The 24259-nt window shown below is 45.0% G+C and overlaps 2 protein-coding genes and 1 long non-coding RNA gene across 5 annotated transcripts in view; 1 reads left to right on the forward strand and 2 right to left on the reverse strand.

Moving 5' to 3' along the window:
- Positions 1 to 4367, reverse strand: part of NCAPH (non-SMC condensin I complex subunit H) — a 40153-nt gene extending 35786 nt beyond the window's left edge. The window contains exon 1 of the mRNA XM_029937868.1: positions 4222 to 4367. The gene's annotated coding sequence lies outside the window, so the exon portion shown is untranslated. The remainder of the gene's footprint in view (positions 1 to 4221) is intronic.
- ITPRIPL1 (ITPRIP like 1) lies at positions 148 to 4762 on the reverse strand. 3 transcript variants are annotated; one of them, XM_029937872.1, is made up of 3 exons: positions 4494 to 4762; positions 4222 to 4335; positions 148 to 3388 (listed from the first exon to the last, which is right to left on the reverse strand). In XM_029937872.1, the coding sequence occupies exon 3, from the start codon at positions 3372 to 3374 to the stop codon at positions 1731 to 1733; it is 1644 nt and encodes a 547-aa protein (XP_029793732.1). In that variant the 5' UTR covers positions 3375 to 3388; positions 4222 to 4335; positions 4494 to 4762; the 3' UTR covers positions 148 to 1730. The 3 variants fall into 3 exon arrangements, with proteins under 3 accessions (XP_029793732.1, XP_029793731.1, XP_029793730.1); XM_029937871.1 differs by having other exon boundaries at positions 148 to 3665; XM_029937870.1 differs by lacking the exons at positions 4222 to 4335; positions 4494 to 4762 and adding an exon at positions 3711 to 3811.
- LOC115290115 lies at positions 3905 to 23634 on the forward strand. The gene is made up of 2 exons (XR_003907967.1): positions 3905 to 4262; positions 23008 to 23634. It is a non-coding gene; the product is annotated as an uncharacterized LOC115290115 (long non-coding RNA).
- The last annotated feature ends 625 nt before the right edge of the window (positions 23635 to 24259 follow it).

The raw sequence follows: 24259 nt of genomic DNA on the forward strand, positions 1-24259 counted from the left end.
TTGAGAAACAGCAGGATGTCCTGGATGAAGCTATCAGTGAAACATGAACATCTTGTGAACAGGCATGTGAGAATGCTAGTGTGTGTGTGTGTGTGTGTGTGTGTGTGTGTGTGTGTGTGTATGTGATTACATAGATTCCAACTGGCACACAAAATAGCTTCCTTTATTGATTTGGAACTAAAACATCAACACATTACTTTCCAAACAAAAAGAATATGGATGTTTCTAAAACATCAAAATCCCAACGAGCATGGAGCCAACCATCATTGCATCTTAGCTTGAAAGCGGTACCTGGCATGCATTAGACAACATGGGAGCACGGCCGTTACTGAGAGGTAGGAGCCACAAACATTGACTGGCATCAGCTTTTGGGACATAGATTTGTAATTTAATTTTGCCATGGGAAGGGTGTGGATACGGCCAAAGCCCATGAAGCCAGCATCTAAATCCCCCTGTGATGAGTTAAATGTGGGGCCAGGTTCTCCTCCCCAGATCTTCCTGGCATGCAAGGCAGGAACAACATTGTTATTTCCAAAACAACCACACCTACAACTATAGTCACTTTTCTTAAGCCTCCTCATCAGGATGCGCAGGTTTTTAAAAGAAGGGGAAAATCCACCAATCACATCTTCAGAATCACAACTTGTTAGATCTGGACTGTTTCACAGTCCCTTCCTGTCCAGCCCTGGCAATGGGCCTGGATTGTGAGGATCCTGCTTCGCAAAACCGCAAACATAGTTCAAAAAAAGAAAAATCCCTTTGTCATCTTTGAAAAGAGAATACAAAGGCATTAACAGACAGAGAAAAAGCACGGCTACATAGGGTGGTTAAACCTTTTCGTCTGACAAACAAACAGCTCCCTTCGGAAACAGTACTTGTTCATCTCAGAGCACCCCCACCCCCGGCCAAAAAAAAAAAACTGTCCTCCATAAAAGTTTTACAACATTGGCTCCAGGCTTGAGAAGCTTGTTAGATGCTGGCTATGTCATTAATTTTAGTAAATACACTATCTCAATTATGAAATAGATCACCATTGACTTAATATTTGTGACTCAATACTAATGAATTATTTGGGTAGTATTGGAACTTTTCTTTCAGATTCATAAAAACAGCTATATTACATTCTATTTCATATATTCTAGGAAAATAGGGCTAAATTAAGAAAATGAAAAACATCTTGGTTATATCTTCAAATAGAGAAGGTCTGAAGAAAGAGATCCTAACATACGAAGTTACCTTCACAGGTATTTAGGATAAAATGGAGCACTAAAGCTTGGATGTGAATTAAGCTACCAGTTCAACCAGGAAACCAGATTACAAGGAATGTGCTGGGAGTCATTCACAAAACGGAATAAGCTGGAATGGAGGTATTCTGTGGTTCTCTTTCACTTCCAGTGTTGATACAAAACATAACTTCATAAGCCGCCTCTGGGTTTCAACTCTAGCTGCAAGATCTTCCTATAACATCCATTTCCCTGGGCCCTCTTCAGGTCATGCTAAAAGGCAGGAGAAGAAAACCTCAGAAGACACACTGTAGATTAGGCCCTACAGTTGGACCCCACCCTTATGAGCACTTCCGGCACTCCTTAAAGTGTCTTAACCTATCATAGCCCCCCCCCCCCCACTGGCAAGGTAAAGATCACACACACCACTGATGTGTCTGAAAAATAAACTCTTTGGCAGCCTGAGGAATCAGAAATACTTTCTCCCCCTTTTTAATGGCCTTTACATTAATGTACCCCAGCCAGTGGGGCACAGGGCAGCGTTTTCACTTGGGTCAGAAGGTTGTGGAATTCTTCCACTGCCTGTGAGTGTGCCATGGGGTTTAGCACCAGGTGTTGGAAGAGATTGACAGGCTCAGCGTTCCGAAATGTCTTAGGGATCGGGATGGTCAGGGGCAGGAAGGTGTTACCAATAAGGAAGTGATGGAGGGACCTTTGCTGGAGGCCACGGCCCAAGAACCAGAGGATGTCCTGGAGCCGCTGGGAGAGCATGCTATGCTGCCAGTCTGTTAGGGGCAGCCGCAGCAACAGGTGCATGAGGGCTGTTTTGAAGTGGTAAGAGGTGAGGATGGGACGAGATGCTCCCTGGGGTAAGCTCTGAAGGCCCCGGAGACTTAAAATGATCTGGAGGCACTTGAGGTGACAGGTGTTCTCTGGAGCAAAACGCCCTACCAGCTTCAGGAACAAGTGTTCACAGGCTGCAAAGGACTCAGGCCAGTCCACACTGGTGAGCTGTTCCTGGTCAGGAACCTGACTCACCAAGTAGACCAACGTGTCTTCCCGTTGCACCCCCAGAACCAAGCGGATTGAGAGAAAGCGGCCCGAAGGGTAGTCCAGCCTGAGCTTGCATGAGTTGGTAGATGGTGGGAGGCTGAGCTTAAAGTCATACTTGTGGGCCACAAGGGCCCAGGCATTGCCCACCATGTTCTGGAACCACTGTACTGTCTTGCACACGTCCAGGTGGGAGCCGGTGCAGAGAGCCACCTTGATGGTACTGCTACACTTGCTTACGAGAGCCGAGTGATCCCCGTGGTGGTGCACCAGGCACAGCACGTCCCCCAGAATCTTCTCACGCTTGCACACACATTCTGACTCCACCAGCACAGAGCCACAGCGGCGGCCTAGGGCCGGATCCTTCATCTCCAGCACAAACATAGTGCCTTTCGGGGGGATAATAGGCACCAAGATATCAAATTTCTGAGTCTCATGACGGGTTCCCCATTTCTCAAAGGCAGCCCCAATGCCCAGGCAGTCCTCCAGCTGTGGGTGAGCCTCCCGGCGGCTGAGCACCCGACAGGCCTCAATGAGGTCATCCACAAAGCTCTCTACGAATTCGCAGGTGCAGGACAGATCACGGGTGACATTCTGGACGTAGTGTTTGTAAAAGGATTCCAGGGCCTCCCTTGAGGGGAAGTCAGTAAGCCAGTTATAGGAGGTGACAGGCACAACACGGACTTCCTCCTCCTCCTCATCACTGCTGGAATCAAAGGCCGGCTCATGCTGCATGTTCTGTCGCAGGAGCTCAAAGATGAGAAAAAGGCAGAAGAGGCCAGCATTCCACAGGTTTCCCAGCAGCCAGCCCAGTGGCCCCTCCTGGCCATCAGCCTGGAAGGGCCACCCCATGTCTTTCTTCCCCAGCACTAACTGGTCACTGGATGTGTCTCCTCTCCAGAAGTTCTCTGCCTTCTGCTTCTGCTCAGCTGCTCGCTTTCTCTCTTCAAACTCTAGCTCCAACTGGCGCATCTCCTCACTCATCCGCTTCTCCAGCTGCCGACTTCTGGCTAGTGTGTCCAGGTCCATCCGGTCACTGACCATCAAGGGGTGGTGGACAACATACATCACTGCCAGGAACAGAAGGCTTATCACAGCCATGGAGGCCTCTGCATCTGGAGAAGTAGGAGGGTGGAAGTCAGTGGTGATCTTCAGGATTCATCTGCTCTCCAGTGTGTATTCCCCAGAGCCCTGGAACCCCAAAGCCTGGAAGTTACTCGGGACCAACAGAAAGCTCACAGTGCTGGGCATGGACAGAGCAAGGGTCTGCTGGGGGTGGTTTGGGATAAAGGGGGGTCAGCAGGATGTGCCACTCAGTCTTTCTGCTTTCCTTCCACATGGTGTGAGTCGTATTTAGGCTTCCAGAGTACGGACATAGGACTGGTTTCATTCCTGTGTAGAATGAGGAGGGGGACTCTTGTGGTAGGGTGGCCTCACCCGACTCATCAGTCCACTGTGGGCACCAGGTGTGCCCTGCTGATCTCAGAGGGCTCCCTTCCACAGGCAGAAAGCACTGATCTTCCCGGGCAACACCTTTCCTCTTGCCAGGCAGCCAGCCCCAGGCCCCAGCTGTAGCATCCCACTTCTGTGACTTCACAATCCTCATTCTGCTCACCCTGTGTCATCAGACCACTCAGGTTCACCACCCTCGGCCCAGTGGGGCAACTGCCAATGGGCACCAGGGAGGCCTAGTGCTGCCAACCTCCTCTCCACTGATTCCTGCTGTGCTCTCTGAGGTCCTAAGGCTTATTATGCTGGATGCCCCGGCGTAGTCAACTGGCCAGAGGCATAGGCAGGGGACGGGTCGACCTCTCAACCCAGGAAAGTTCGGGAAGAACCAGGTGCGCAAAGCACCTGGTGACAGCCAGCAGTCGTGGGATCCTCTCCCTCCCCACCCACCACGAGGCCAGGAGCTTCTTGCATTCACCCTACAAGTTACCGGGCTTACCAAGATTAAGAAGGACTATGCCGTGTGGGCGCTGAAACCAGGTGGGGAACTCTCCTCCGTTTGGAACTTGGCCTTGCTTAGTCTCACCGCCGGCTCCGGGAGCTCTGTTAAAATCTACAAGGTTGGGGGGTCGGGTGGGGGTGTCTGTGGTTCAAAGCAGGGAGCACCCTCTCCCATTCATAACTTCCCCAAATTCCACGCCCAAAAATCTCTATTCCCATCCGCCTACCCTTCTGGGGGTTTCTCCCAGGACCTGGGGCCAGGTTACTCACCGTCGGTGTTAGCTCGAACACGGTCTTAAAGAGACAGTGCGGCCTGACTGCCCCCGCCTTTTTCCCAGCGGGGTGGGTGCTCCGGGTGCCTCGCCGGGGCCGCCCGGGGGAGTGGCCCCACTCTCCTCTCCCGGGGAACGCATCCTCTTGTCCGAGGGTCCGATGGCCAGCGCGCGGCCCGCCTGGAAGACCCCACCGCGCTGCACGCCGCTTGGTGGGCGCCAGCCCCGCACCGCGGATCCCGCCGTCCAGGCTCCGCCCCGTCCAAGCTCCTCCCACCCCAGCTCCTTCGCCCAGCGCGCAGCGGGAGCGCCGCCCTGGGGCTCGGGTGGCCCCGGTCGCTTACGATCCTTCCGTCCGCCGCCCCGGCTCACGCGGGGTGGTGTGCAGAGCGGAGGGGTTGCGGTCTCGGACTCGCAGGCTAGGGGCGCACACGCCTTGGGGGTGGTGCCAGGGCAACTGCAGTGCCGGCTGCCGGCTTCACACAGCTCGGTTAGCGAAGAATAAACTTACTGGGAATTTGGAATGCACCATACTTATACAGTGAAGAGGATCTTGGCATAACTAGGAATTGACGGGATGGGGGAAAGGTGCGAGTCATTCCCACTTCGGGCTCGTCCTGCACGAAGCGCCACAGGGACTGAGGTGTGTCGACAGGTTCCGTAAGGTGCCTCACCCCAGCCCATGCCCAGACTCAGGTGTCTTTCCCTACCTCCCTTCTCCTAGGGAGGTGGTTGTCATAAAAGGACCAGACAGGACGCAAAGACCTGGCTTGAGGCCTTACTTGTCACTCACTAACTACGTAGGAGTAAGAATCCTAAACCTCCAGGGTAGCTCTGCTGATGAGATGGCGTATAAAGGAAAACTTCATGAAGTGTGGAAACTGGACAGCCTTGTAATACACTACGATATCAAGATACCGACAGAAGGGATTTCCCAGAAAGGCTCTTCAGAGTATCAGAAAGAGCCCCCAGGCTTCCTGTCCTGTGTCAGCTAACCAAGGAGAAACGGAAGTGATATCGTTACATACTTAATAACCAAAGTCCTTCTGCAAGAAAATCAAGTTTCAGGCTTCCTTATCCAGTGGCAAAGTAGAGGCTGCCCCAGACAACTTGGACAGTTCTTCCAAAAACACTGACTTATTTCCCTACGGAGAGGGAAAGACTGTTTTCCGGCTGACCATGACTGAAGTTCCAAAGTTAATTTTTATAAACTTGAGGGCTACTACCAGCAAGTATTAATGCAATCAAGCAGTGACAATGAAATTTTCTATTTCTTATGACAATGATGGGATTTTTAAAAATACATTTCAGAGTGTGCAAAACAACGGTGTTTAAAGCCACATGTTTAGGGGCGCCTGGGTGGCTCAGTTGGTTGAGCTTCCGGCTTTGGCTCAGGTCACGATCTTGCGGTTCAGGCTCTGTGCTGACAGCTAGCTCAGAGCCTGGAGCCTGCTTCAGATTCTGTATTTCCCTCTCTCTCTGATCCTGCCCCACTCATGCAGTCTTCCTCTCAAAAATAAATAAAACATTAAAAAAAATTTAAAGCCACATGTTTAAAGATGTCACATGATCAAATAAGGGTTTCTTTTAAAAGTGATTGTCTTGTCAGAAGACATTTGCTAGTTTGTACTCATGAAGTTGGTTGCTACAGCAGGCAAACTCCAAGCTCGGGAAATAGTCATCCATGTAAATATCACACTTCAATCAGCAAGAAGCCCTCTAGCAGTGAACATTTCTTGGTCTGTTTTTGGTCATTTTTCTTCTTCAGCATAATATGAAGTGCTTGCTGGCTTAGTAGGAGTAAAAGAAAATCAAATCACTAGATACTTTGGCATTGATGCTAATTGGTGATTGTACACAAATGACATGAATACACTGGCAGGGCCACTGGTTTTAACAACTGAATTCCACTGTGGTAGGATTGACCCTTGTCAAGGAAGGAAACATGGTAGTTTTTCCCCAAATAATTTTATTTTTATCATTAGAAAATAATTACATGGAATGTAAGTAACTTCATAACCTGTGTATGATTCTGTCTTTTGGCCTGGAAACCTAAAATGTGTTTGAGACTATTAGTGTTTTTTGGGTCACCTGGCTGGCTCAGTTGAAGAAGTATGTAACTCTTGATGTCAGGGTCATGAGTTTGAGGTTACTTAAAAATAAGAAGACTCTTAGTATTTTGGTGAGAACAGTTGCTCAAAGAATTTAGAAGATTGGTAGAAACATCAATAATCAATTTAGGGACTCCTGGGTGGTTCAGTCAGTTAAGTGTCCAAATCTTGATCTCAGCTCAGGTCTTGATCCCAGGGTCATGAGTTCGAGTCCCACATTGGGCTCCATGCTAGGCATAAAGCCTACTTTTTCAAAAATCAATTTAAAAACAGGTCACATAATTCTGAGTGATTTTTCTTTGGCTTGATGAATCAGCAAATGTTACTAATACTGCTCAGTTGTTGCTATGTTTTTTTTGTTTTGTTTTTGAGAGAGAGAGAGAGAGAGCATGAAAATCCCACCAGGGATAGTCCCAAGAGGGGGAGAGGGGGGAAGAGATAGATAGAGAGAGAGAGAGAGAGAGAGAATGAGAATCCCACTAGGGATAGTCCCAAGAGGGGGGGAGAGAGAGAGAGAGAGAGAGAAAGTGGAGCTCACCCAAAATGAGGCTCTTGTTTTACCTGAAGGGGGACTCGTGTCCACCCGATGCAGGGCTTGAACTCACAAACTGTGAGATCATGACCTGAACTGAAGTCAGATGGGACCGTGGCACCCAGGTGCTCAAGCTGTTGCTGTTTATTCAGGAAGCCAATGCAGAGTTTGCAGTTACTGAAAAATTAGACTTTATGAATAGTCTGCATGGGACAACTATAGGCAAGAATATTTCAAAGAAGCTGAGAAAACACTAATTCAGTGCAACCTGACGTGGAATCTGCTAATATATGTTACAATTGATAGTAATAAAAAAAAATACGTGGAACAGAAAAAGGCTTAGATAGTCAAATTTACAAAGCTTGTGAAAATGTCAGGTGTTTCAAGCCTATGTTATTCATCATATTATTCATTGGCAGATACTTTGTGGAAAATATTTGAAACTGTCATGTATTTGTGAACCAGTAGCGTCAATGGTGAACTTTGTTCTTCTCATGGACTTAAAAATCGTCAGTTCTAGGAAGTTCCATCAGAAATGGATGCTGAGTATTTTGACTTGCACTACCATCATTATCACAATCTTTTTGAGCTTGGGGCTGAGATTAAAATTTTCCTAAACAACAGGTGCCTGGGTGGCTCACTCAATTAAGCATCTGACTTTGACTCAGGTCATGATTTCAGAGTTCATGGGTTCAAGCCCTACATCAGGCTCCATGCTGACAGTGCAGAGCCTGATTGGGATTCTCTTTCTCCCTCTCTCTCTGCTCCTCCCCCACTCATGCTTTTATCTCTCTCTCTCAAAATAAACTTTAAAAAAATGTAAAAAACATTTTTTTTCTAAACAAGAATTGCCCACAACTAGTCTTACCAAACACTGAATGACTTTGGAAATCAGCTTTTTGTTGTAGACTTGATACTGTTTCTTAATGAAGTCAACATAAACTTACAAGACAAAATGGCATTTACATATAAAGTTTATTCTCTGAAGAAATCATTTTAACACACTGAATCACAAATAATATCAAGCTGCTTTTTACACTTGCAGTGCTGTCAAAAGATTAAACAGGAAGCAAGATGTCCATTCCTACATACATTTGTAGCAGATATATTTTCTGAGCTCAAACTATAGTTCCAGCAGAGTTTGGCAGACATCAGTGCAAGTGGAAAGAATAGTTCTGTATTTCAAAATCTGTTTAACTTTGCAATTGAGGATTTTTCACAAAATCTTCAATTAGAAGTGATTAATCTGGAGGGCACTTGGGTGGGTCAGTCGGTTAAGCTTCCAACTTCAGCTCAAGTCATGATCTCCCAGTTCATGAGTTCAAGCCCTGTGTTGGCCTCTGCACTGACAGCTTGGAGCCTGGAGCCTGCTTCAGAGTCTGTCTTCCTCTCTCTCTGATCCTTGCCTGCTCACATACTGTCTCTCTCAAAAATAAATAAACATTAAAAAAATTTTTTTAAAGAAGTGATTAATCTGGGGGGATGGGCGCCTGGGTGGCCCAGTTGGTTAAGTGTCTGACTCTTGATCTTGGCTCAGGTCATGATGTCGTAGTTTGCAATACTGAGCCCTGGATCCAGCTTTGCACTAACAGTGTGGAGACTGCTTGGGATTCTCTCCCTCCTCTCCCTCTCTCTCTCTCCCCTCCCCAACTCATGCTTGCTTGCTCTCTGTCTCTCTCCAAATAAACATTTAAGAAAAAGATCTGATTAATCTGTAGTGCAATGATACTAAAAAGGCAAATAAGAGAATAATCTAGTTATATAAAAATGAATATGCTCAATTTAAAATCATATGCTTATGGATTAATGTATCGATTTTTGTTAGTAACTGTTTTGAAAACCATTTTCAAAGAGGCAATATGTAATATCATTATAGATCAGTTTTAACAAATAAACATTTGCAATCAATTTGGATAATAGGAAACATAAACTTTGAGCCCTAATAAAGCGACATGTTATTTTCAAAAAATAAAGGAATTCTGTTCTTTTCATTAGTAGACCCATATTACTAAAAAAACGCACTTGATCATTATTATTATACTTTGAACTTTGTCAATAAAATTTTGTGGAAATGTGTTTTCTCTCTTGGTAAATAAATGCCTACATCATATCCTTGAGTCTGCCTCTTGGCTGGCAAACACTAAAACATTTACTATCTGGCCATTCACAGAAAAAGTCAACTACCTTTTACTCTTTTTTTTTTTTAATGTTTATTGATTATTTTGAGAGAGGGAGTGCAAGCAGAGCGCAAGCAGGGAAGGGGCAGAGAGGGAGATGGAGAATCCCAAGCAGGCTCCATGCTATCAGCACAGAGCCTGATGTGGGGCTCGACCCCACATATGTTAGAAAAGGTGTGAAGAGGCCACACAGAGAGAACTCCCTCTGTCAGAGTGAGATCATGGCCTGAGCTGAAACCAAGAGTTGACGGTCAACCAACTGACCCACCCACGTGCCCCTGTCCTTTGCTTTTAAGTAGCAAAATGTATACATTTCCCCCCAAATTCATTTTCAATGTTTTATCTTTTTGTAAAAATGACACATGTTCCTTGTAAACATGCATATTACATAGAAGGAATAGGAAAAGAAGCTATCCTCATACCCCACCACCCAGAGATAAGTATTACAGATTTGGGGAGTACCTTCTAGACATGATTTGTGCCAGTATTTCCAAAAATGTGCCCCTTGGAACACTACTTGCTCAAGTTCACCCTTATCAAAAAGATTCGTATGATGCTTCTTGATATCATTTAAAAAACTCATAAACACAAAACAAAAATTGTGAAAAACTTGGAAAATACAGAAACCTTTAAAAAGTTCATTTTTTAAAAAATCCGTTTTTGAAAAATATCACCCTGAGCCTGGGTAACTCAGTCGGTTAAGCATCTGACTTTGGCTCAGGTCATGATCTCAGAGTTGTTGAGTTCCAACCCTGCGTTGGGCTCTGTACTGACAGCTCAGAGCCTGGAGCCTGCTTCAGATTCTGTGTCTCCCTCTCTCTCAGCCCCCCCTTTACTTGCACTCTGTCTCTCTCATCTCTCAAAAATAAATAAATGTTTAAAAAGCAATTAAAAACCACCCTTCATCCTGTGGTGTCAGTTAGAACCCCCAGTAGGATTTGATTGCATTCTCATGCTGGGTAATTGAGGAGAGTTTAATTAGGGAACAAAAGAGTTTCAGGGTTTGGGGAAAACTGCAAGGAATGGTTAAGGTCCTGGAGCCAGTCCAACAGGGAGCCCACCTCCGGGTAAGGGCAAGGAGGAGGGAGTGATTTGTTACCAAAACTTAAGAGGGTAACTGTGGAGAGGATGTCTGATAAGAAAATGTGGTCTTCACTTGAGAGAATGAAGTCAACCCTGTGGGGCACCACAGGAAGAGAGCAGAGGTCTCTCAAAACTCATTTCCTGCTGATGCCTCCCATTGGCCAAAACCAATTGAACAAGGGAACAAAGGAGCCTTTTGATTCAATCCTTCTGGGTCAGTGTGTGCCCCAGGGCACAGAGCAGGAATGAGAAAGAGCAAAGAGAGAAGATGTACATGTCACTGCCAAAGGAACCCAAACTTGCTTCCAATGAGCACCAGTCTGTGAGCTCATACTCAGAGATGGAGCTGCCTTAGCTACGTACAAACACATTTGAATCCCCACTCTTCATGTTTAGAGTCACTGTGCTGTTCTCTAAAAAGAATCAGAATTTCTACGAGGGCGACGATGCAACATGTCAAGACATCCAAAAAGTCAGATGAGCCTATAACATCTTGCTGAGGTTGGAACATGAGAAGTCCATTATTAGAGCTGTCTCCGGAGATGTTAGAAAAGGTGTGAAGAGGCCACACAGGGGGAACTCCCACTGCCAGTGTGAATAGCAGATGACACATGAAAAAATAATTTTAATCATTGGGATAACTTGAGCCATCGATCTGTGAACATATTTTTTAAATGATATAAAGTTTTCAGAAAAGATTCTTGTGATGCACCCATGTGTTTTCAATATTTTTACCAAAATTAAATCACTATATAAATCTTAGACTCATGTTTTGGTCATGACACAATAAACCTATAAAACTTTAGAAATATGCTGTATGTATAAAAAAATAGAAGGGTGCCTGGGTGGCTCAGTTGGTTAAGCATCCAGCTTCGCTCAGGTCATGATTTTACAGTTTGTGGGTTTGAGCCCCGCATCGGGCTCTGTGCTGACAGCTAGCTCGGAGCCTGGAGCCTGCTTCAGATTCTGTACCTCCCTCTCTCTCTCTCTCTCCCCTGCTCGCACTGTCTCTCTCTGTCTCTCAAAAATAAAAAATTAAAAAAACATTAAAAAATTTTTAAAAAGAACATGTAAGTCTACATTAAAGTGGAAAAATAGACCATTGCCTGGCAAGTGGAAAAAAAAAGCAGGTTACAAAAGCATGCTATGGTTTAATCCCTTGCTTGTGTATTATATGCCTAAGAAAAAGTTTCAAAGGGTGGATTCCAAAATATTTAGTGATCCTCTAAGGATGGAGATTGATTACAAGTCACTTTTACCTCTCTCTGTGCCTCTTTTGAACTATATAACGAGCAGGTAGTATTTTTACATTATAAAAATACCGTTCAGACAGTGCCCAGTTAACAAATGAATAGGATCTGTGCTCAAAGCTCTAGTGTGTCTTAGATGAATAGATATCAATTTGCATTTTCTAAAGAAGCAGGTGCGCCCACACGTGCGTGTTTAACCCAGGATCTGCTTTATGCTCTGGCGGTTCTGGAGGTTCTGGAGACCTGGCAACGGGCTTCCTCCCCCCAGTCAATCCCTGGGAGCCACAAGCGCTCTCCCCCAAGCCCGGACTAGCAGCCTCCATAACTGTTCCAGCAGCTCCAAGGCGCAGCCATGCACCCACGGGCCTTTCCACCCCTTCCAGGCTCTCATCCCCACCCCCTGCCCTATCCCATCCCCTGCAACACATTGGTTACAGCGACCGACTTTGGGGGTCCCAATGACACGGGTGCATGGTTGCCAAACGCTGGAGAGTCTATGAAAGAGGATTTGGGCCAGCACTTCACTTCATGTCACACGCAGATGGGTGATAGGTGGCTAGATGTGATCAATGAAGAGAAGGTATATTAGTTTCCTGGGGGCTGCCACACATTTTTGGTAGCTTAGTACAATAAAAAAATCATTCACTTTGGGGCACCTGGGTGGCTCAGATCATGATCTCACCATTCCTGAGTTTGAGCCCCACATTGGGCTCTTTACTGACAGCCAGCAGAACCTGCTTGAGATTCTGTCTCCCTCCCTGCCCATCCCCTCTTGCTCTCGATCCCTCTTTCTCAAAAACACATAAACATTTAAAAAAAATTATCCATTCACAGTTCTGGAGGCCAGAAGTCCAAACTGAAGGTACTGGCAGGGCCATGCTTCCTCTGACGGGTCTAGAGAAGAAGCCTTCCTTGACTCAGTGTTCCTTAGTTTGCAGTTGTATGATTCCAATCTGTAACTCCATCTTCATATCACCTTCTCTGTGTGCCCTTCTCTGTCTCCAACAAGGAGGCTGTCTTTGGTATAGGGACCAAACTAATGCAGTGTGGTCTCATTTTTACCCTTACCCTAATAACACCTGCAAAGACCCTATTTTCAAGTAAGGTCTCATTCCTAGATTCTGGGTGGACATGAATCTTCTTGGGGGTGGGAACACTAACTCAGTACAGATATGTACTATCTGTATATGTCTCTACAGATAGATGGATTAAAAGGTAGCACTGGATGGGGGTATTAGAAGCTGAATTGTGTCCCCCTAAACTATGTTGAAGACCAAACCCTCAGTACTTCAGAATGCAACTCTATTTGGAAATAGGATCTTTGCAGATTGATGATCATATTAAGATGAGGTCATCAGGGTAGGTCTTAATCCAATCTGACTGGGCTCATTAAAAAAAGGGAACCACCTCACACCCTTAGGATGGCTACCATAAAAGAGAGAGAGAGAGAATATTATAAGTATTGGTGGGGATGTGGAGAAACGGTACCCATGTACATTGTTGGCAAGAATGTAAAATTGTGTAACCACTATGGAAAACAATGGAAGCTCCTAAAAAAATGAAAAGCAGAACTACCAGATGATCCAGCAATTCCACTTCTGGGTCTGTACCCTAAAGAAGTGAAAGCCAGGTCTTGAAGTGGTATTTGTATATCCATGTTCCTTGTACCATTGTTCTCAATAGCCAAAGGGCAGAAGCAACATACGTGTTCATTTGGGACAGCCATACAAAATTATCTTGACCCAGAGTGGAGGGCTGGGAACCATGGACAAGCCCTGGCTTTGCCATTGGCTTGTTCTGTGACGTGGGCAAGTCACTTCCTGTCACTCTGGTCCTTGGCCCCTGATGTGTAAACACTGGGGCTGAATGGACCTCTTCCAGCTGGCGCAGTTTTCATCTATTGAAAACAATGGCCCCAATGTACCCAGCCAGGCAAGAGCATGCCTTTCGTGCCTCAGACTCATTCAGCCTCAAGAACTGTGGGGGCCAGTTCCCCCAGGGTGGCCCGGGGACACTCATGTCAGACCTGTGATGTCAGCACCCACACAATGGCTAAAAGGACCCATGCCCCCAGTCTCTCTCAAGCTGTAACTAAATGGTTGCCTAAAAAAGACACAGGAGGCTAAGATGAGGGTCCCTTCTCTGGGGACCATATGATGCAATCAACTTTGTGCCCAGCACCCACCAACCAAGGCCTTGCCGTCACCCCATCTGCCTCCCAGAGCATATGCATTCTTCTCCGCTCAGCCAACCCAGAGTCCATGGGGCTTCTAGCTAGGCTGGATCTGGCATCAATTGGCCTCCTAGAGTATGGCCTCCTCCTGTTCTGCCTTCTCTTCTTGTTCTCAAGGATGACCCTGCTTGTCAGAGCCCTGTTCTCCCTGGTTCCCAATCTGCCATTCTTTCCTGGACTGTGGATTGCTGCCTGACTCGGTCCTGAATGTTAACACATGGCATTTGCAAAGACATTGCCTTACACCTAGGCACTAGCTGGACTCCAATTTCTCTTAACAAAAGGTATCTGCAAGAATATTTTTTTCCCATCTTGGGTTATTTCCTTGAGTATATTTCTGGTTGGTGACATTTTCTAAGACTTTAAAATTGTAACACACATGTTTTAGTAATTATATTAATCTTTATGGGACCATAGGAAGTGAATACTAAGTTTGGGCTGTCCTGGAAAATCCAGGTGAATGGTCAACAGGACTGTGATCTTAACAGTGGAATTCCTTGCTCATCCCCAAGCCCTGGACTTTCTCCCATCCCCTATTCACTTACTTCTCCAAAACTCCCTTTCCTGACTTCTGGGTCAAAGTGTCTCCTTGGTGAGTGTCTCCCAGCACCCAGCCCTTGAAACCAGTAGGCATCAGATGGTTTTAGAGAACGATTGAGAGGCTTTGGCCAATCACTCTTCACAATCTAGTCATTGTCTTTTTCTTGTCCTTTTACCCCATCAGACACTCCATGCCAGCAAGGCCTTTGGCTTCTGTCCTCAAAGTGCATTGTTATAGCACTCCTTGCCATGAAGGAGACACAAATTATCTGATTTGGGAAAGAAGAAACAGAGGGGGAAGAGTGATATAGAAAGGTTAGAGGCTAGGGTGAGTCCTGAAGGAGGGGCCCATCACTGCTGTGGCCTAAAAGCCCCAGAGGAGGCCAAAGGAAGGAAAGAATCATTTTCCCCGTACCCTTCTAAGTTTTCTGTGTGAGACCTTGTAACAGGACAGATTAACGAGAGAAAGAACTACATAATTTTATTAACATGCATACCTCATATATGCATCAGGAGACACCCAGGGAAAAATGAGTAACTCTCGAAGATGGCTTCGAACTCAGGATGAGGGGCACCTGGGTGGCTCAGTCAGTTAAGCATCTAACTCTTGATTTCGGCTCAGGTCATGATCTTATAGGTCATGATCTTATAGTTCATGGGATCGAGCCCCACATCAGGCTCTGCACCTTCTTGCTCTCTCTCTCTCTCTCTCTCTCTCTCTCTCTGTGCCTCTCCCACTCACTCTCTCTCTTAAAAATAAACATTGGAAAAAGAAGAAGAACTCAGGCTTAAATACCACTTTTAGCTACAGACAAGGGTGTCAAGGAGGCCACTTATGGGAGATGACCAGGAAAATACAGAAAACAAGAGTGAGGTTTGTTCTGCATTTAAGTGCCTTCTTTATTAGTAAGAGTTTCATTTAATTAAAAACAAACTTTTTAATGTTTATTCTCTTTTGAGAGAGAGAGAGAGGAAGGGAGAGAGAGGGAGTTGGGGAGGGGAAGAGGAAGAAGGGGGACACAGAAACCGAAGCAGGCTCCAGGCTCCAAACTGTCAGCACAGAGCCCAATGTGGGGCTGGAATGCATAAACTGTGAGATCATGACCTGAGCCTAAGTTGGACATTTAACTGACTGAGCCACTCAGGCACCCCAAGAGTTTATTTTAATTTAAATCCATTCCTCTCTTCCTGGTGTGGAGAGGGAGACATCTTTATAAATGGAGTTTTCTTTTATAAATATAAATTTCTTTTACAAAAAGGAAAGTTCTGCTCTATTTTCAGAGCTTCTCCTGTGCCTGCTATATCTCAAAATAATCAGCTCAAAATTATCCTAATGTATATTTTGGGGTAGTACTTTCTGGTCTATGGGGATCCCAATGGTTTGAGCATAAGAGAGTTGGAGAGGGGCTGCACAGGATCTCTGGTGTGTGTAAAGAGGCCTGGGGACTGCTGCAGCAAGCTTCCGCAGGCCCTCAGAGGAGTGGAGGTGGCATGAGACATGCAAGAGGGTAGATCTCTGGAGTCCAGAGCTGTACTCAGGACCTGCATGAGCCAGTGGTTGTGAGCAGAGAGCCAAGGAATGAGTTCTTCCAAGAACTTAGGGCAGCCTTGGAGAAAGGGGTTGTGGCAAATATAATAAAAAACGAAATCTTCTTCCAACCCAGAACACCTCTTCACAAAGGTAGTAGAGGGGGGAAGCAGTTTTATTATTAAATAAGCATTAAATTAGTGAAGGAAATCAGAATGTCACCCCAAAATATACCTTTTTTTAAAATTTTTAATGTTTTTTATTTATTTTTTGAGGGACAGAGAGAGACAGAGCCTGAACAGGGGAGGGTCAGAGAGAGAGGGAAACACAGAATCTGAAGACAGACTCCAGGCTCTGAGCTAGCTGTCAGCACAGAGCCTGACGCGGGGCTTGAACCCACGAACCGTGAGATCTGACCTGAGCCGGAGTCGGAGGCTTAACCGACTGAGCCACCCAGGCACCCCCCAAAATATACCTTTTAACATAAAAATTATGTTGAGCTGAAGGGAATTAAGCAGAAAGTGCAGGAAAATCTCCCTCCACACTTCCCCCTTTCTGACTAGAAACAGGACATAAACTCCCCCCTTACTGGGGACAGACTTATCAGCCGAGAGACAGCACCAGAAGAATCTGCAGGCACACCTCATGCCATGAGTTTTCTCCTGTAGGTTTACCTTCCTACAGTTTGCTGTCCTTGGATGCTTAAAAATGCTTACGTTTGGGGTGATTGGGTGGCTTGGCTGGTTAAACATCTGACTCTTGATTTTGGCTCAAGTCGTGATCTCACAGTTCATGAGATCAAGCCCCATGTCAGGTTCTGCGCTGACAGTGCAGCTCCTGCTTGGTATTCTTTCTCTCTCTCAAAAAATAAAAAATAAAAAATAAATAAGTCTGCTTTCCTTTGTTCTGTCATTTTTCCCTAAATTAATTGTTCTTTATTGAAGGTGCTTCATGAGCTAGAGTTCTAAGCTGTCACTTCGAGTTATTCTTTGTGTAGGTTTCTTCCACTGTACAGATTAAGAAACTTTTTGTTTTCTTAGAGTCCCATTGGAAACATCCATGGTGGGTAGAAGTAAAATTTTGCCTTCCCTACCCCAGAATGTGATGTGCTAGCTCACTTGACATTTGCATTTTTTAAAAAGTGGGCTCCATGCCCAGTGTAGGGCTTAAACTAACTAGACAACTGCCCCACACCCCCACCTACCTTATCAAGAACGCCCTCAGGTGTCTGATATTTGCATTTCGTAAAGACAGCTCCCAGGCTCCTGATGAAATATTCCTGAGCTGTGAGACTGGCCAGAGTATTAGTGGCTTATTTAGTCATTATAAAGATTTATGTACAGGGGCACCTGAGGGGGTCATTTGGTTAAGCATCCGATTTCAGCTCAGGTCATGATCTTTTGATTCATGAGTTTCAGCCCAGCATCAGGCTCTCTGCTGTCAGCACAGAGCCGCTTCAGACCCTCTGGCCCCCTCTCTCTCTGCCCCTACCCTGCTCATGCTCTCCCTCTCTCTCAAAAGTAGTAAGTGTTAAAAAAAAAAAAAAAGATTTACGTACACTGAAGAGGACAGGGAAAGACATTCTGAAAAGAAAGGGAATGAGAGAAGTCTCTTATCAACAAGCAGAATTAAGCCTCTTATTTGTAATTTGTGTCTGGCCTTACGGGGACCCAACTGAGCTAACCTAAACTTGCCTGGGCTTGTCCTAAATTGACCAGGGTAATTTCTGCCATATAATGGAATGGAAACTTAAGCCAGGAATTCAATGTAACTGCAGAAAAAAAATTTAAGTGGGTTTTGTTTTTGCACATCTGACTTCCTGCTGTACCCCATTTAAAGCATTTAAAGCTAAATGAGGTTTCAATTCTCACAAAAAGCACACGGCTTCTGACTGGGAAGAGGTATGGGAGCTACCTCTCAGGGAGGTAAGTACACCCCTGCCTTTGCTCTGACACCTGTGCAGCAAGTGGCAGTCACATTCCTGTCCCTGACTCACACCTGCCTAACACCTTGGCTCCTATGGCTTTCTGGCCAAAGTCCAGATGCCCACTCTGACTCAGGCCCCAGGAATGTATCCTAGTGCATCCTGACCCCTGGACCACCCTGCGCTCTCTTTGGTTCCTTGAGAGCACCAGGCTGTTCCCTCTGGTGAAATCCTGCTTATTCACCAGGTGCAACTAGAAGGACATCGCCTCTGGGGGCCTTCTCTGACTCTCCCAGGACGGGGTTAGGTGCCCCCACCATGTGCCATCCCTCCCATTACCCCCTGAGAGAAAGGCCCTTTCTTTCCATCTCTGTTGCCTCACAAAATAGGCACCAATTAGAGCTGAACGAATGAGTGGTGGGCAGATGGGGAAAGGATGCATGGATGGACAGATGGACAGAGAGACAAATGGGGGAGGGTTATGCCTCAGGGCCAAAACTTCCCTCCTGGGGGCTCCCTGTATCTTTCAGCTCTTTGTATCTGCCCTGCCAAAAATGGCCAGACCAGGACAGTGACCAGAAGGGTGACTAGGAGACTGCTTGACTCACCCTGGTGCTATCTAGTATGACAGAGCCCAGAACCTGGGCACAATTTTAGAACCATGGGGGACAGGCAAGAGGGCCTGTGGGAACCCAACGTGGTACCCAGCCACACAGCCCTTAGAACTCTGTGTAAACACATGTGCAGAAGTGCACCTAATATGTCTGTGAGTGTGTACATCTGGTCCTTCACCCCTCTCTGCTCACACCCGGTGCCATAAATTTGTAGCTGGGTGCACGTATATCTGGGTCCGGCTATGTGTCTCCAAGCAGGCAATGGACACAGGAGTCTACAGGGCAGGAACCAGGCAGAGACCCACTCTAAGGCCAGCCTGTGTAAGGGTAGATGTTTGCCTGACCCCAGCATATCTCCCTCTGCAGCTGGCCCTCACAGAGCAGACAGCTTAGCTGTTGATGGTTATAGAAATGTCAGATCAGCTTTAGGTTGGGTTTTGAAGAAAGAGATGACCCTGGAAATAGCCAACTTCAGTTTGCTAAGTTGGAAATTGAAACGCAAACAGGGGCTTCTAGGTAAAGACTGGACCAACAGGACACATTGTCAGCACCTGCTCTTCCTCCATTCATCACTTGTGGAGACACTTATATTAGGCAGCCTTACTGTGGGCAACTTGCGTTTGTCTCAGGTGAAGTGGCAAGGCAGGGCTTGCTCCATTACTTTTGACTAAAATGATCCCTTTTGGATAGAATTAGCACTTTATAGGGAAGGAGAAACTTTTCCTTTTACACTCTTAGGTTCTGTACCCAAGTTCTGCAAACAAAACTAACAAAAGACAGATTCATAGTAGAAAAAGTATATACGTTTTATTTTATGTGTATGGGGGCTTCATAGAAAAAAAGTGAAAAACCCAAAGAAGCTGTTAGATGCTGGCACTTAATATACTATTTTAATAAAGCGACAAATTACGGAGAAGAGACAAGACAAAGGAAAGGGTAAATTGTGGGGAAGTGACTAGGAAATAAATGTATGGTAAATCAGGGTCCTTTAGGAAGGTTTGTTATGCACACTCATCTCTGCAATCTCCAGTCGTGTTATGGGAGCAGGCACACTTTTAGGAATGGGAATTTATGTTCTGCATTTTGGCAGAAAGGGTGAGAGCAGAGAGTTCTGGCTGTGACTGCTGCTTCTCAATTGCCTTCAGCTCTAAATAATCTTTATGCCAAACTGGCATGTTTTGAGGTAGCATATTCTGGACCCCTCCAACTGCATTGGCTGAACAGACAATAGCAAACCTACATACTTTTGGCACTTTGCTTTTATATGGTATAGAGAAGCTAAGTATATTCAGGTCTGTTAATAAACATGGAAAACTGTACCATAAGCAAACATGTTTCTGTTCATAAAATTTGCTAGTCTACTCATACAGAATGCTGGTATGTGACAGTTCACTACTGTCTACTATTTTCTCTGTAAAAGAAAAGTTACAAACAATTAAAAATCATAATTAGTATGTACAGTTAAAACTAATATAAATAATAGGGGTGAAGAAAAATAACTGCGTATGAAGAGCATGCAAGAAAAGTGGGTGTATTTATTGATAAGGAAAGGTATGAAGTATGAAGGATATGTTTTTGTTCTGGGGAAAAGAGAGGTATTTTAGTTAAAAATAGAATGGCTGGTTGTTCCAGACTGAAAAGAGGAAAATGTAGAAAAATAAACAAACACTTGAATGAATATAGGAAAACTGTAAAAGGTTTGCAGAAAATAGACCTTCTCTCATGTAGTCAAGCTGAATAAGACTTGAATGGATTTGGGCGCCTGGGTGGCTCAGTCGGTTGGGCCTCCGACTTCGGCTCAGGTCAGATCTCACATTCGTGGGTTCGAGCCCTGCGTCGGGCTCTGTGCTGACAGCTAGCTCAGAGCCTGGAGCCTGCTTCCAGTTCTGTGTCTCCTTCTCTCTCTGCCCCTCCCCCTCTCATGCTCTGTCTCTCTCTGTATCAAAAATAAATAAAACATTAAAAAAAAAGACTTGAATGGATTTATTTCAAGGTCTTAAAAAAAAAAGAGGCTTAATCACAAAAATACACTGGTGCAAAAGTAGAATTTGGTTTTCTCTCTGTTAGAATGACAGTTTCCTTAGAATATCATTCTGCTCTTAAAAGACTGTAAAAGATTTCTTCTTAACCTTTTGAGTCATCTGCCTAGAACACCAAGACCTTATCAGAATAATTTCCGGTGCTTTCTGCTAACTTTTATCATATGTTTGACTATTTCAGAGAACCGAGACTTCTCGCATTGAAAAGAGCTAAGTGTTTTACATTGTTGACAATTTCGTCTTCCCCAAGTCAAATCTTAAATGAAGTTAAAATTTTGACCTCAGACTAACTTTGGGATTTCCTAGAGAGTGTCTGGAAAACCTCAAAGGCTCTGTTCTTTCACCTTGTAAACAAACAGATGTTCAAGTAATTAGGTTTATTTGATTTGTTAAATTGCATAGAAAGGCATTGTCAAAAAGAAGTTTTAACCTTCCTAAATTATACTTGTTTGGGTAAATATTATTAATGTAAATATTTCAGAAATTGTATGACATTTACAAAAATTTGGCAATACCTTTGCTATTCATGGTATGGCCTTAATATAATTCCATTAGTCCAAATCCTGGTTATTTTTGTTATGTGTCATAGAAATAATAACATTTTCTTATCAAATGAACTCTCATGATCTTTAGAAGTCAAAAGGTTCATTGAACTCTTAATCCAGGATCAAGTGGAACAAGAATTGTTTACTTGGGGGCACCTGGGTAGCTCAGTTGGTTAAGCATCTGACTCTTTTTTTTAAGTTTATTTATTTATTTTGAGGGAGGGGGCGGATGGGGAGAGAGAATCCCAAGCAGGCTCTGTGCTGTCAGTACAGAGCCCAATCTCATGAGCTGTGAGATCATGACCTGAGCCATATGCTTAACCAGCTGAGCCACCCCAGGTGCCCCAAACATCTGACTTTTGATCTCAGCTCAGATTTTGATCTCAGGGGTGTGAGTTCAAGCCCCAAAGTGGGGTCTTCACTGGGCATGAAGGCTACTTAAAAAAAACAACAACAACCCACAAGAATTGATTAAATGGGACTGAGTTAACAGAATAAATGATGATTTATAGTTATTGTTTTAGAACACTGTTAATGCTTTAATGTTCTCTTTTCCAGACATAAGGAATCCCTTTCACTTAAACAGTCTATAACTTATAATAGTTATGTAGATTATACTTTTGTAAAATAAAACATTTATCTTTTCTCTCTATCTGACCCCTTAAGAATTTGGAAACTCTTACTGAATATTCTTATTTCTATGGCAATATCATTACTTGAATAAGTTCAGTAAGTATCTGTTCTTATAACAGGACATAATTGGCTAGATTTGGAAAACATTCATTAAATATCCAAGGCTTTGAGTGAATGTCATATTTCAGAATGATGCAGAGAATTAGATAGGACCTTATGGTTCTAAGGAACCAGGGTTAGCTTTATGGAGCCAATACTTACAAACAAAGTCTTCTTGGAAAAAAAAAAATCATCCAGTTACCTGACTTACATTGTTCCCAGCCTTACAGGTGAGTAAGGAAGTCACTTCTTTAAAAAAAATTTTTTTTAATGTTTTAGTTTTTATTTTTGATACAAAGAGAGACAGAACATGAGAGGGGGAGGCTCAGAGAGAGAAAGAGACACAGAACCGGAAGCAGGCTCCAGGCTCTGAGCTGTCAGCACAGAGCCCAAAGCAGGGCTTGAACCCAAGACAGTGAGATCTGACCTGAGCCAAAGTCAGAGGCTTAATGAACTGAACGACCCAGGCGCCCCAGGAAGTCACTTCTTGGCAGGCACAGGAAGCTTGGGTTATTTGGGGGATTGCAGAAGAGAGGCATTCATCCAAATAAATAGATACTATAAGTAAATTCTTCTGGAGAACTCCTGATTTGGCTTCCTATCCTTAAGAGGATTTTAAAAGTCTAGTCTAAGATTTCCTTATGAAAAGTTTCATCAAAATGAACTCAAAATTTCCCAGATGATCCATTACCATTATTCCTGCACTTCCGTGAATAATCAGGCTAAATCCAGCTTTATTTTATAAACAAGAACCAAAAGCAGGTGACTGTAGAGAAAATTTTTGTTTCAATGGAAAACCAGAGTGCACCTATCTTGCACATTTTGCCACTTCTAATCAAAATGTCAGTTCTTCTAACTTTCTTGCAATAGCTTGCTACAAGTCTCCAAACTAATGCTTCCAATTTTTCTCACACCTTCCTGACATGGCATCCCTAAAAACTAAACCCTACCCTTTTCCAGAAGCTCTCAAGCCAAAGGTAAAAGACTTGTCATAAATGTCAAAGAAATCACCATCATGCCTTCTGCTCAGAGACTTCACCAGATCACCCCATACCATCACCAAAACATTCAGACTGCAGATTAGGGAATTTGTTGGATTGTCAGTCCTGTCCTTAAGCTAACATCTGGAAAATCTCAACTGGCAGATCTCCGGACTCAGAAACTGGCTTTCCAACCATTAATTTTTTTCCTTTTATTTTTATAGAAATTCCTCTCATTAAATGCCTGAGTGTTCACACCATCCAGCACATATCTTCTACTACTAAGTCCAAATAGATGGTGTTGGGATCCTTACCGAGCAAAAGGCAACCAAGTGAGAAAATGGACTTCTACTGTTCAGAGGAAAGAAGAATGCCACTCCTTTCCTTGGACAAGAGGGGGACTGATAGTCTCCTCTCCCTGACTAAACTTGAATCAGGTTCCTCTTTCCAATGAGACCTTGACTTTTGGACTTCTGTGTTCATCTTTGCATTGTCCAACTTCATAAGCACCCTGCTAAGTCAGTTTAGCCAGAATCCTCCAGCTTCCGTGCCTGATCAAGTTTCTCAGCCTCCACCCCGCGCCCCCCCAGATGATGTCTGATTACCCTGGCCTGCTGCCTTCAGCAAGAATCCTGTTGGGTTAGTTAGCCAGATCCCCTTGACCCCTGTTGTTTCCTCTTAGTCATTTTCCATCCCCTGACCCCTACCCTGCTCCTTGGCTACAAATTCCCACTTGCCCATGCTGCATTCAGAGTTGAATCCATTCTCTCCCAGTGCAAGTCCCCATTACAGGGGTGCTGACACCCATTGCCCTCCCCCTCTTGAATAAAGTCGAGCTTACTGTTCTTTAACAAGTGTCATGAGGAATCTTCTCTTTAACACATGGTGCCTTCCCTCTGAGGGAGAGAGCCTAGGCCCTGTGGCTTTTCCTCCTCCATTCCTGGGGAAGACCTAGGTGCCCCTGCCTGAGGAACATGCTCCTGATCCTCTCCCACACAGGGTTCCCCTGTCTGCTATCTTATCCCCAGGGTGGGTCCCTAGGGCTTCTTTTAGAGATACACCCAGTGCTTGGGCTCTGACCCCAGGACATTGTGTCTCTCTGTGCCCTGGCCACATTTTTTTAGGCACTGGGTCCCTCAGTCTGTTGTCTCCATATGCAGCCCCTGCCAGAGGCTACTGCCCAGCACTGGCTGAGAGCATGGCAGGACTGAGCACACCAGAGCCCAGGGGCTCAGAGATACTGGCCTGGCCTGACAGATGTCCACATTCCTAAGTCCTATCTCCTGCCCCTTGAGTCTCTTCGGGAGAGTTAGAGCTGGCTGCTCCATCCAGGTCATTGCTTTGTGTCTCCTGGGGTACTTGCCCTGGAGGCTTCTCCTATTTGCCCTGAGATGGCTTCCCTGGGAATGGTTCCTAGGCCTTCAGGAGGGTGAGAGTAATAGGTACGCCCTCCTCTCACTGGCGGCAGTAGCAGTG

The sequence above is a fragment of the Suricata suricatta genome, chromosome 4 (assembly GCF_006229205.1).
Source record: "Suricata suricatta isolate VVHF042 chromosome 4, meerkat_22Aug2017_6uvM2_HiC, whole genome shotgun sequence".
Classification (NCBI taxonomy): domain Eukaryota; kingdom Metazoa; phylum Chordata; class Mammalia; order Carnivora; family Herpestidae; genus Suricata; species Suricata suricatta.

Excerpts from the sequence above, each read along its gene's own strand:
- ITPRIPL1 (XM_029937872.1), bottom strand. The coding sequence starts at position 3,374 with ATGGCTGTGATAAGCCTTCTGTTCCTGGCAGTGATGTATGTTGTCCAC.